This window comes from Onychomys torridus, chromosome 1, assembly GCF_903995425.1.
Source record: "Onychomys torridus chromosome 1, mOncTor1.1, whole genome shotgun sequence".
Lineage (NCBI taxonomy): Eukaryota > Metazoa > Chordata > Mammalia > Rodentia > Cricetidae > Onychomys > Onychomys torridus.
Window position 1 is genome coordinate 16,487,992 of NC_050443.1, and position 13,403 is coordinate 16,501,394.

At 46.1% G+C, this 13,403-nt stretch overlaps 1 protein-coding gene across 1 annotated transcript in view; it reads right to left on the bottom strand.

The window, feature by feature from the left end:
• The window catches only part of Samd4b (sterile alpha motif domain containing 4B), a 38,532-nt gene that overhangs the window by 16,656 nt on the left and 8,473 nt on the right, over positions 1–13,403 (bottom strand). The window contains exon 2 of the mRNA XM_036192963.1: positions 6,332–6,734. Within this exon, the coding sequence (XP_036048856.1) occupies positions 6,332–6,527 (196 nt within the window). The 5' untranslated portion in view covers positions 6,528–6,734. The remainder of the gene's footprint in view (positions 1–6,331; positions 6,735–13,403) is intronic.

Below are 13,403 nucleotides of genomic sequence, written 5' to 3' on the forward strand. Positions count from 1 at the left end.
ATACCTGCACAATTGAACCCAGAAGGTCTGTTGTTAGGTAGTGATGGCTACGTGTATAGTGTGCCTGCCCTCTTTGGAATCTCACAAACTCCGTCATTCTGCCTTAAGGTTTGGCAGAGCATATTCTGCAAATTCAAAAGGAAAAACCTGTCTGCGTAAAGAATCTGAGCTGGGTGGTGGTGGTGGTGGCGCACGCCTTTAATCCTAGCACTCGGGAGGCAGAGGCAGGCAGATCTCTGTGAGTTCGAGGCCAGCCTGGTCTACAGAGTGAGTTCCAGGACAGCCTCCAAAGCTACACAGAGAAAGTCTGTCTAAAAAACAAAAAACAAAACCAACAACAACAACAACAAAAAAAAAGCAAAAACAAAAACAAAAAACAAAACAACCACCACCAAAAAAAAAAAAATCTATTTCTGCGGGTTGGGGATTTAGCAAGCGCAAAGCCCTGGGTTCGATCCTCAGCTCAAAAAAAATAAATAAATAAATCTATTTCTGTTTCCATGACTTAGTATATTTAATCACGGGCAGGTCACTTACATTCTCTAATCTTGGTCACCTGTCTCTGTAACGCTGGCTGTAATGCCCTGAGGTCACAGGTTGTAGAGTCAACAGAAGCACTAAGCAAGTGCTCAGCACTAAACCCTTACCTCCACAACTGGGCAGAAATCTTCCTCCGGGCTATCTCAGGGGTGCTGAGCCAGTGGTTCACTTAGCAGAGAACATCTGGGACACCCCCTTAAGATTCACCACAGGGGTGGGGAATTTTACACAATTATTTATCAAAAACAGACACATGTCTGGACTTAAGAGTTAAAGGCATAAGTTGTAGTGATGAAATTCTGGAGATGGCTGGACTGGGGTTGGGGGACCAAGCAATGCTGGGATACAAGCAGCTGTTCCTCTCCAAGCTGCAAATTTGAGGACATGGAGAGGGTAAAGGAGACTGTGTGAGTGCCTTCCTTAGCACAACGGCAGGTCACAGGGCAGAACTGACCAGACAACCCAAGCTAAGTAGGCCATGACCCTGGGTCCTGGCAAATCATAGGAGCCAAATATATCTTGGAGACTATCATGAAAGCAAACCCATTTTTATGTGCTTAGCTATTGCAACAATCATGTTGGCCTCTGGCACTAGTCACAGGGGCTGGCTTCTCTGCCTCACCCAGCTCTCACAGACATCAGGGAGGACCAGGGGATTCACATTTTTGTTTGATGAACTATGTCAAAAGAGCCAGAAAAGGAAGGGTGGGGGCATCAGAGGATGAGCTCTGATGAATCACTTGCCATGGCTCCTTTTGACCTCAGTTTCCCACCCAAATTCAGGGAGCCAGAGAGGGAGAAGCTTAAACCTGCTAGATAGGAGGGCTGACGCAGAAAGCTGGGCATGGGAGGAAGTGAAGGAAATGTAGCCAGGAAGCCGTAGGATGAGGAGAAGAGCTCTTAGCTGCTTGGGCTCAATCTCCTCCCACCATGGGAACTCACGGGACACCTATGGTCCAAACAGCAGGGAAGAACTGGGACAAGTAGGGAACCCTAGCCCTCTCTGTCCTGGTTCGTTTTTTGTTAACCTGATACAAACCAGAATGAATGTTTCCAGAAAACTGGCCTGCAGGCAAGCCTGTGAGACATTTTCTTGGATTAATTTTCTGTGGGCAGGCCCAGACCACTATAGGCAAGTGGTCCTGAGTGGTACATGAAAGCAGATCAAGCAAGCCATGGACAAAAAGCCAGGAAGCAGTGTTCCTCAGTGGTATCTGCTTCAGTTCCCGTCTTGATGTTACTTCAAGATGGATTATAAGATGAATAAACCCTTCCCTCCCCAAGTTGCTTTTGATCAATGTTTTATCACAGCAGTAGAAGGCAAACTAAGCCACTCTTCTTCCCTGTTCGGGGACCTGAAGTCCTGCTTTCTTTTCTGGTCTTGGATGTCACCTCAGATTCTACTTCCTTAAAATTCATGTGGCCACCTGGGCTGGAGTCCCCTTCCACAGCAGTAAACCCATTTCCCTACTTCTGGTAAGTCATTCATACGACTGCTCACTCACCACTTTCCTGGATGCACCCAGAAGCAGCAGCACCAGCACCCAGCCTGGTGCTTCTCCACTGGGCAAATATTAGCGCCCCCCCTGAAGTATTAGATCTAAGAGAACACTAGGTTCATTATTTTTAGAAAGTCCCTAGGGGACTGGAACACGAGTCAAGACTAGGACAGTCTAAGGTCAAGTTTTCTCAGCTCCCTGAATTATCTATGAAGATGGACAGCAAAGACTCAAACTCAGAGGTCACAATGGAGAACTGGAGGAGGAAGCAGGGCCTCTGCCTTACTGCTCAGGCATCCTGATCCGAGGGGAAGCTTTTCCACCCATCCCCAAGACAGGATTTCTCTATGCAACAGTCCTGGCTGGAACTCGCTCTGTAGACCAGGCTGGCCTTGAACTCATAGATCCACCAGTCTCTGCCTCCTGAGTGCTGGGATTAAAGGCGTGCACCATCACCACCTGGCTGCTCTGAGAGGACCTTAAGAGATTCAGAGAAACTTCCACTGGAAGTCTCACTGGAACAGATGCCTCTTAACTGAGGACTAAGTGGGTCAGCTGGGTAAGTATGACTCTTTCTGGGGAGGGGAGAAAAGGGGCAGATACCATGAGGAGGGCATCCATTATGTTTTGATTATTTTTGTTAGTACTGAGGATAGAACTCACACTTGCTAAGCAATCTCTCTACATTCAACTACATCAACTATGCATTAGATACTAAGAGCTATTGCTCTAGAATGTGCTGGAACCTCCTCGACAAAGAATGCTCAGAATGGCTAAGCTCACATCTACTCATAGCCAAGACGGCAGACCTGGATCTAGAACCCTCATGTGCCTGCCATTCCAAGACAAATAAGTGGACTAGAAGGACATAGTTCATCTTGGTCCTTACAAGAACCTAGATCCCAGGCAGGTGGTGGTCATGCATGCCAGATTCTAGTTCCAAGAGATAGAAACAAGCAGGAGAATAGGGTGTATACTAAGGGTGTGATAGGACATGCCACCTCTTTAGTCTTGTGTGTGTGTGTGTGTGTGTGTGTGTGTGTGTTTTCGAGACAGGGTTTCTCTGTGTAGTTTTGTGCCTTTCCTGGAACTCACTTGGTAGCCCAGGCTGGCCTCAAACTCACAGAGATCCGCCTGGCTCTACCTCCCGAGTGCTGGGATTAAAGGCGTGCGCCACCACTGCCCGGCGTCACCTCTTTAGTCTTAAAGCCCTCACATTCATTAGAAAGAAGCATTCAAGGCCCCCATAGACTTACCCATGAACACTTCAAGTGATGCTTTGCTGTACTCCTGGCAGGCACCCTTCCTGCTCACTATGGGATATGCAATATCCCTCTCTTCCCTCACTCTGTTCTCCTTACTTACCTCTCTACCCATCAAGTGCCCCAGCTTCATAGAAAACGTATCAACACATGACAGGGATATAAGACCTTGATTCATTTATTCACTATCATGCAATTCATTCCGCAGTGGTCCTCCAGCCTTGGCTGAGCCCTCCCCAACAAGCCAATGTAACTGTTAAGAAAGGGCCTCTACAGCTGGGTGTGGCGCACATTCCTTTAATCCCAGCACTTGGGAGGCAAAGGCAGGTGGGTCTCTATGAGTTTGAGGACAACCTGGTCTATAAGGTGAGTTCCAAGACAGCCAGGGCTACACAGAGAAACCTTGTCTCAAAAACAAAAACAAAAAAATAAATAAATTTAAAAAAAGAAAGAAAGAAAGGAAGAAAGGAAGGAAGGAAGGAAGGAAGGAAGGAAGGAAGGGCAAAGGGCCGCCACTGTTTTGTACAGCATATTGTTCACTGGCAATGTGGTAACGTGGTAAAAGTGAATACTTTAGAAATACACACTTCCAAACTAGGAGCTCCAGAGACACCTACGGGTTCATCCTAGAGCTGCTTAAAAGGTTCTTACTACAGCTTGGAGGAGCAAAACCAAATAGTAGACAGAGTTAGTAGTCAACTATTCCCAAGTCAAATTTGATCCCTTCCCTCTAGCCCTGCAGTTCTCAACCTGTAGGTTGTGAACCCTTTGGGGGTCGCCACATTATCAGATATCCTGCATATCAGATATTTAATTTACACTGTGATTCATAACAACAGCAAAATGACAGTTATGAAGTAGCAACAAAATAATTTCATGTTGGGGGACATGTATTATGAGGAACTGTATTAAAGGGTCACAGCATTAGGAAGCTGAGGCGCACTGCTCTAGCCTACTCTTATCCCAAGGCCTCCCCATCCATAAAACAGACTTTCCTTACAGGTGCTGTGAGTGAGGGTTAGACAACAACCAAGACAAAGCCACTGGGAGTGTGACTGCGCATGCCTATAACCTCAGACTACACAGGTAGAGGAGTCACTGCACTGCAAGTCTGAGACAAGCTTGGGCTATAGGCTGAGATCCTGTCTCAAAAAAATAACTGTCAGTTGGATGTAGTGGTGGTAGTGATGGTGCACACCTTTAGTCACAGCACTGGGGAAGCAGAGGCAGGTGGATCTCTGAGTTCAAGGCCAGTCTGGTGTACAAAGAGAGTTGCAGGACATCGAGGGCTGTTACACAGAGAAACCGTCTCAAAAACAAACAAAAAACAAACCACCACACCCCCCAAACCCGTAACATGGCAAAGCTAGGAGAAAATGTGTGTACTCATATTGTAAAAATCATCTCATAAAACATGAGAATTGGGAAAGGAGACCCTACCTTTAACAGTCTGTATCAACTGGTTTTGCTCTGAAAACAACAAAAAAAAACCTCAAAGTGCTTTAATAAATCAACAGCAAAAGTGGGTGACCTGATAAACAGATACAGCTGGTGCTCAGGACAAGGTAGTGATGAAGCTGTGTAAAACACAGGCTTATTCCAAAGGAACACTACTCCATCTCTCCAGTGTGGGTAGATCTTACACAGACCTCCATCCTTGGGTGCCGGAGCAGGGGAGCCTTTTTTCCTGGTGGGGAGGCTGGCAAGGGTGGGAGATGGCTGAGCTCTGAGCCTGCTGTAGCTAAAGCGGGCTCTGACTATTCTTTGTCTGCCTGACTGAGCATCAGGCCAAGGTGACTCCTAATCTATGTAACTACCTTCTGTTGTGCCATGATGCTCCTGCAGCTTGTACATCCAATTCAGTAAGAAATGAGGGTGTTTCTATGATGACTGGGTCTGGGGAGTTAACAGAGGCCAGGTAGCTTTATGGTTCCCCAAATCCCAATCTTAGAAACCCATGTTGGAGTCCTCACCTGTAAAACATGGATGAGAACAGTACTAATCTCACAGGGTAGTTCTGAGGAGTGTAACGATGACCGACAATAAAAACAGCCGACAGTTACTGACTATTTACTGCTTACCAGGCACTGTGGGAAGAACTCCACCTGTATGAACTCACTGGCTCCTCATAAGCACCTAACATGGGTGGAATTATCATCTTTATTTTAAAGAGGAGGAAGCTGAAGCACAATTATGGCAAATAACAACTATGGTTTCAGCCTAGGCAATGTGACTCAAGAGCCACCAAAGGACTTGACACAGGTCAGGGGCACTTGGCTTACAAGGGCTCCATAGGAATTGCTCTTAAGCAGAAGGTAGAAAGAACAAGGGTGACTCTGCCAGGGGTCCCTCAGTTCCCTTCCCAGCTAGTTTTTTTGGGTATCCACAAGTCTCCCCATTCTCTGACCTCCATCTCCCACCTGTGTCACTGAGATCAGCAGCTCTGCACCCAGCTACATGTCAAGGCCCAGAAGGCCCTTATGTATTAGTCCCTGAGATGGTTCTCTGGACTGACTGTTCTTGAACTCTAGGGACAGGTTCTAAGTCTGGCTCACCCATCCCAGTGCCAGCTTCAGTGGACAGAGTACCTCTCTACTGGGTACTTAGGGAACTGACATGGAGGACTACATCTACATTCAAAACTCTCTTGAAGCTGTCATGGCCTACAACCAATTTACTTTTGGAGGTGAAGACTTGTACAGACAAGCCTCTTCTACAAGTTCTGAGATCCTTCCCTAGCTCTAGCTAGGAAAACAGATCACCACTCACCTTCTACCATGCCACTTCATGACTTGTCGGTTCCTTTCGGCAGCACATACAAGCTACCCAACACCATCCTTCCTCTATATGGGCAGTTTCCAGTTTGCCCTCCTGGGAATCCCCATTCCACACCTGAGGACAGCCCCAGGAGACCAGACAAGCACAGAACACACATTTCTCAGCACCACTGTTGTTGGTTGGTCTCTGTGGCACCTGGCACCTGCTCTTGCTCTCCCTACGGTACTCCCATCTCTAGGGGCAGAGACTCACCAGCACTGTTGGCCTCTGACTCCAGCAGGTGGATATCATTGCAGTCCGCCAGCGAGTGCTCCAGACAGAGCTGCAGAAAGCGGGCTTGGGTACGGGTGACCCGCTTCAGAAGTGACAGCAGAGCCACTGTCTGCTCACACTCATTCCAGCCCTTGAACCAGCTAGCGAGGATGCCTACTTGGTCTCGGAACATCATGGTGCCAGGCCTGGGGCCAGGGTTGGGGGACGGCGGTGGCAAGGGCCAGCGCCGTCACATGGTCTCGGCTCTGGGCTCTTGTTACCTCTCCCCTAAGGGCCAGGGCTTGAGGATGTCCCCTGGCGTGGTGGCAACGGGTGGTGGGGGGGAGGAGGGAGCCTGCTTACATCAGGGGAGGTCTTGGTCCAGCCACACCTCTCCAGGCTCCTAGAAAAGAAAGCAAAGGGATCAGAGGGAATGCAGGGGCTGAGACTGTCATGGTGAATACGGGCTGAGGGCCCTGTTCATGTCTCATGGAGTTTGTTCTGAGTAGTTTCTGGGAGAAAGACGAAGCCAGCAGCAGACACTGAATCAGCTCCTATCCAACTGCAACTCATGGAACAGGAATGACTGGCACCCCAAGACCAGACCCTCAGACAATGAACCAGCTCCTCTCCAAATGTGGACTCAGGAAACAGGTATGACTAGTACTCCGAGACCAGACCCTCAGAGCCTAAGGGGAAGGAAGAACTGCCTCACAACTGGACAGCATAGAGCCAAAGGAGGGTGACCCAAATCAAAAATTAAGTCAGAAGGGTGTTCAGAAACAGGAAGAGATGCTGTGCATTTGGGGCAAGATCTGAATCAAGAAAGGTTTGGCTCACGGTGACATGACAAAGCAGACATGTGACCTGGAACACATCTGCTGATCCTGCTAGTCTCAGGCTGCCTCCTCTCAGAGCTGAACAGTGACTGTTCACCAGCAGAAAAGAGCTCAAGAGTTCTTCAAACTAAACCCCACAATTCTGGCTCAAGGGTGGAAGGTGGGATGGTGACCCCAGGAGAGATCCTGGGTATGCAGATAGAGTATGCAGATAGTACATGCTGACAGCAGGTCACAAATAAGCCAGTAGATGTGAGTGAGCCCCAGGGCATGAACATGGACAGACCTGTTTAAAGATCACTACCATGAAGGGATCTCATGCCCTTCAACATAGCTCTTCTACTCTGGAACAGGCTTGGCTCTAAACTCTTAAAATTCATCTTTCTACTACAGGGTACAGCACCCACCCACCCCCAACCCTCCTCTTTGGTCAACTTTAGCCCAAGACTCCGAGGTGGGAGAGAGTCCTCTTGACTTTCAGCACACCGGATTGTTATCCAAGAGCCAACAGAGTGCCAACTTGAAGGAAATGGGCAGAATAAAAAGCAAAGACACTTGGTTGGGGCAGTGGTGGCAAGTAGATCCCTGTGAGTTCAAGGCCAGCCTGGTCTTAGAGTGAGTTCCAGGACAGCTAGGACTAGACAGATTCTGTCTACAATAACAACAGAGAGAGAGAGAGACAGAGACAGAGACAGAGAGACTGAGACAGAGAGAGACAGAGAGACAGATAGACACTCAAACAAGAAAATGTCCAAATTCCTCATAAGCAATGACTACACAGAAATTGTTTGAAGTGGGCAAACAGCAAGTCTAGTTTTTTGGCTGGCTCATTTCTTTTTTTTTTTTTTTTGAGCTGAGAATCGAACCCAGGGCCTTGCGCTTGCTAGGCAAGCGCTCTACAAGTGCTCTACCACTGAGCTAAATCCCCAACCCTGGCTGGCTCATTTCTAGACACTCCTCTAAGGCCTTTCTCGAGTATTTGGGGCTTAAAGTATCCACTCAACATTTCCCCATCTGTCTCTTGCAACCAGTGCCCTAGGTTCCATTCCCCCAGGGCTGCCCAAGAACCAAGAACTTTATACACAGACCTACGACGGTGTATAGAACCTGCAGGGCCTAGGCTTTAGGACACGGCCCCCATTATTCTGACCTTACACAGCCCTGTTGGGGATAGCTGTACATGGCTGGGTTGTCTTGAGGATCCCTATTGGATATCAAAGGAGAACAAACTAGTATAGCAGTCAGTTCTTTTTAATGGAAGCAGCGGGGAGAAAGATAAGAGAAAGCAGACTTTGTTCCAAGTTACACAGGTCTCCCACCAATTGTTTTAAAGGTGAGATCACAAGTCACCTCCTGGCTTAAAGTCTCCAATGACTTCCAATTGCACTTAAATAATCTAAATAAATCCAAATTTACCTTGGCCAAAAGTACCCTGCATGACTCCTATTGTCTCTTCAACCTCATGACACATGAAGTTCCTTCTTGTTCACTGGTCTCCCCTTCCCTCAGAGGCTGGCTCCTAACTTGCTTGGGTCACAGTATCACTTCCTCAGAGACAGTCTCCCTGACACTTTTCCACAGTCACTCAATGGTATTAGTGTTCTCATTTCTTTATGACACTATGAAATACTGCCTTATGTTGATTTTTCTTCTCACCAAAATGCAGGCTATGCAGTCAGCCTAAGCCTAAAACAGTATTTTACTCATTTTTAAAAAAATCACTACATTTTATTTGTGTGTAAATGCCTGTATATGCACGTGCCAAGCACACATGTGGAGGTCAGAGGACAATTTGTGGGAGTTGGTTCTCCTTTTTGATCATGTGGGTCCCAGGAAATTGAGCTTGGTGGCAAGTGCCTTTACCCACTGAGTCATTTTCCTGGTCCAGAGTGTACTTTAAAAACAAAACCAAACATCTGTACTATCATATGCCTTTAATTTCAGCACCAAGGAAGCAGAAACAGGTGTATCTCTAAGTTTGAAGCCAACCTGTCTATATATTGAGTTCCAGGACATCCAGGACTACATAGTGAGGCACTGTCTCAAAGAAAAACAAGACAAAACCCTAAACACTGGGGTGGGGTGGGATCAAGACAGGATTTTAAAAAACAAATACAAAAGCCTGCCTTTAGCCAGGAGGTGGTGGTGCACGCCTTTAATCCCAGCTCTCGGGAGGCAGAGTCAGGCAGATCTCTGTGAGTTCGAAGCCAGCCTGAGCTACAGAGTGAGTTCCAGCAAAGGCACAAAGCTACATAGAGAAACCCTGTCTCGAAAAACCAAAACAAACAAACAAAAGCCTGCCTTATTATCTTCTGCCTGATTTCTTTTAACTTGTGCATGCACATGTGTACATGTCTGAACACATAGCAGTTGCTTGCATGCAAGCACTTGTGCACACTGCATACACATGTAGGTACCTGAAGTGGCCAAAGGCTGAAGCCGGAGGCTGTAAGTCACCTGATATAAGTGTTGGGAACTCAACCCAGGTCCTCTGAAAGTGTAGTATGCACTCTTAACCACTGAGCCATCTCTCCAGCCAAAGATAAAGAGTCTTGTTTTATGTGGCCCGGGCAAACTCACAATCTTCCTTGCTTTAGACTCTTGAGTACTGAGATTATAGGTGTGTATTGCCGTACCTGGTTAATGGAAATACCTATCAATAAAGTGTAACTAATAAACTGAGGCAGATGCTATGCAAGGGAGGTACAAGCAAATCTAGTGAAGAGAGACAGCATGAGATGAGAAGTGGCTGGCTGTAATCCTAGCCTCCAGGAAGCTATGGCAGGAGAATTGAGCTATGCATTCCAGGTCAACACGAGATACCAAGTGAGATCTTGTAGAAAAAGCTATATAGAACCATTTATAATGCACCACTAGTATTTCATGAGTAAAAGGTCCAACTCTAGGCTATTGAAAAGGGTTACTTTGGAGAGACAGGGGAATTACGGATACTCTAAATTTTGTTGTTGTTGTTTGGTTTTTCGAGACAAGGTTTCTCTGTATAGCTTTGGAGCCTATCCTGGAACTCACTCTGTAGCCCAGGCTGGCCTTAATACTCTACATTTTATACCATTTCATTAGATACAAATGAATACACAGTTTTTTGACATTTTAAAAAGTAATTTTCAGTCTTTAATTCCAGTATTCCGGAGGCAAAGGCAGGTAGATTTCTGAATTCAAGACCAGCCTGATCTATATACCAAGTTCCAGAACAGCTAGGGCTACACAGAGAATACCTATCTTAGGGAAAAACAAAACAAAACAAAACAAAAAAACCAAAAACCAAAAAACAAAAAATAGAAATAAATCCCCCCCCCCCCAATTGAGGCTTCTTTCTACTTACTCACAGAAAGAGAGCACTGTGCTGCCCTGGATGCAGGGTGAACTAGTGGAAGCTCTGTGCCTAGAAGCAGTACTTGCCCTCCTTGCTCCAACATTGTGTGGCTTCAGGTCCCAAGAAGGCACCAGATGCTTCAATGTAACATTCTATATAATGGATCTGTTCAAGGATGGAGCTAGCCACCATGTGTGGAGGTAATTAGTGCCTGGCTGTTGGAAGTGGTCAAGCAGAGGCTGGGTGGACACCTCTCGGGAGTAGGAGCAAATAATTCCTCCACTGGGTAACAGCTCATGCGATACTAGACCATGTTACTGTTTCGGTGGAACATTGTGATGGGAGGTTTGATATGCCAAAAGCATTTACAGCAAAAAGATGACCAAATTCTCAAGCAAAAACTGCACATTTCTACCCATCAAATTTTTTACTGGGCTGTTACTATTCCTAAGCAACAAGGCTATATCCCCAATGGCTGCTGACTAAACATCAATCTAGGTTCTTCCAGCAAAGCTTTGGGACGGAATGAGGTCTCAAATGTGATGCTCACCAGGCTAAGCTTTGAAAAGAGCTGGCCCCTGGGGACTACAAGTGAGCTACAAAGTACACAGCCTGTTTAAAGGCAGAATACACTACTCCACTCTAATCAACTGGTACCATGTGGGAATAGACTCATATTATCAGGTCTTCAGTTTTTTTGTTTTTAACAGGACAGCAGGGAATCTGGCTTTGAATATAAATCCCTATTTTTAAATGTTGGAAACTAATTCACATTAAAACAGCCAACTGTGAACTACTACACAGCACAACAAAACCTAAAACTCAGTGGCTGTGGTCCTTGAAACAAACTGGAAATAGACCAGAAGCTGACAAAACACACACTCCAACACCGTGGCCTCTGTAGTTTGTATCTTCAAGCCACCCATGCTCAAGGGACAGAACTGGTGGGGAGGACACAGTGATGGAATGGAGTTCTGATGGTCTGCAGTGGGCACCCTTCCACAAGTCCACCCATAAGACCAAACTGTGGAAAATCATCCCTTAGCTAAACCCAAAGACCTGTGTTTGATCCTCAGAACCCACATGATAGAAACGAGTCCAAGTTTCCTTTCTGATCTACACACACACACCATGGCACATGTACTTGCACATACTAAGTAACATATAACCCAAAAGTTTTGTTTTAAAATATCTCTGTGAATTAGAGACCAGCCTGATCTATGTAGCAACATGTAGGTCAGCCAGGGCTACAGAGTCAGAATGTGGTGGTGGCACAAGCCTTTAATCCCAGCACTCGGGAGGCAGAGGCAGATGGATCTCTGGGCTACAAGTGAGTTCCAGGAAAGGCGCAAAGCTACACAGGGAAACCCTGTCTCAAAAAACCAAAAAAAACAAACAAACAAAAAAAAAAAAACCCAAAAAAAAAACCCAAACAAACAAACAAAAAAAAACAAAAAAGAAAGAAAGAAAGAAAGAAAGAAAGAAAGAAAGAAAGAAAGAAAAGTAAATAAGTCATCTCTAATGGGGCTGAAGAGAGTGTTCAGTGGTTAAGAGTACTTGCTGTTTTGTAGAGGACTCAGATTTGATTCCCCTCACCCACACAGCAGCTCACAACCATCTGTAACTCCAGTTCCAGGGACTCCAATGCCCTCTTTTGGTCTCTGCAAATACTTAAATACTTGTGCATGTGGTGCACAAGCAGGCAAAACACTCTTACACATAAATCTATTATAAAAAAATAGAGCCCGGGGCTGGGCGGTGGTGGCACACACACCTTTAATCTTAGTGCTCAGGAGTTAGAGCCAGGCAGATCTCTGAGTTCGAGGCCAGCTTGGTCTACAGAGAGAGATCCAGGACAGGCACCAAAACTATACAGAGAAACCCTGTCTGGGGGAAAAAAATTGGAAAAGAATGACAAGAGGACTGCCATGAATTTATAGCCAACTAGGGCTACACAGCAAGTTTGAGGCCAGTCAGAGCTGCATAGCAAGATTCTATCTCAAAATAACCTACAAGTAGTGATCTTGGGCTAGGGAGATAGCTCAGGGGGTAAGGCCATACAAGCTTGAGGATTTGAGTTCAGATTGCTAGAATCCAGGTAAAGTCAGAATAATCCCTGTCTGTAATCCTAGAGCTCCGAAAGTGGGGTGAGAAGTGGAGACAGGAGAATTCCCAGAAGCTCAAATGCCAGCTATATCAAATGGTGAACAAGAGGCAACCCTTTCTAAACAAGGTAGAGGGCAAGGACCAATATTCAAAGTTGTTCTCAGATCTCTTAATTCCTGCCATGGCACACACGAATGCAGAGATAGAAGAAAAAAGAAAAAAAAAAAAGTGATCTATCTTCAGGGCAGAAGGATGTGAGTGTTCGATGCAGACAGTAACTCTCGAGAATAAATGGATGGTCCCCTTTAACTAAGGGCAGAGGCCCCTGGCTCCTCTATCACAGCTGCTTGTTTGTAGTGAGACAGCACCTGGATAAAGCATCAGTATCAACTCTCACATGGCACCTCATGGCAGTACCATCCATCTTACTATGATGGGTTCATCTGTCAAATAGCCATTCCATCTTCCGGTTCTAACAACGAGTACCCCTTGAACAATCAACCATCTTTTTTGGCTGTAGAAGTAGACATGGGATAGAGCATGAAGAAGTTCTCTTGGAAATTTCCATGTAAGTACTGAGGAAAGTAGCTCCAGGTTATTAGTTATTAGCTCTGCTACCTTGCATCTGACCTCCTTCTGAATGAAGCCAACATGGACAGAGCATCCTCAAGAGGAGAGGGGAGAAGACCTAGGTCCACAGAGCCTGAAGCTGCCTTACTGAATTAGATTTTTCAGTTCCAGAAGCCAAAAAATATACTTCTTAAGCCTGTTTAAACTCGATTTTTACTACTTA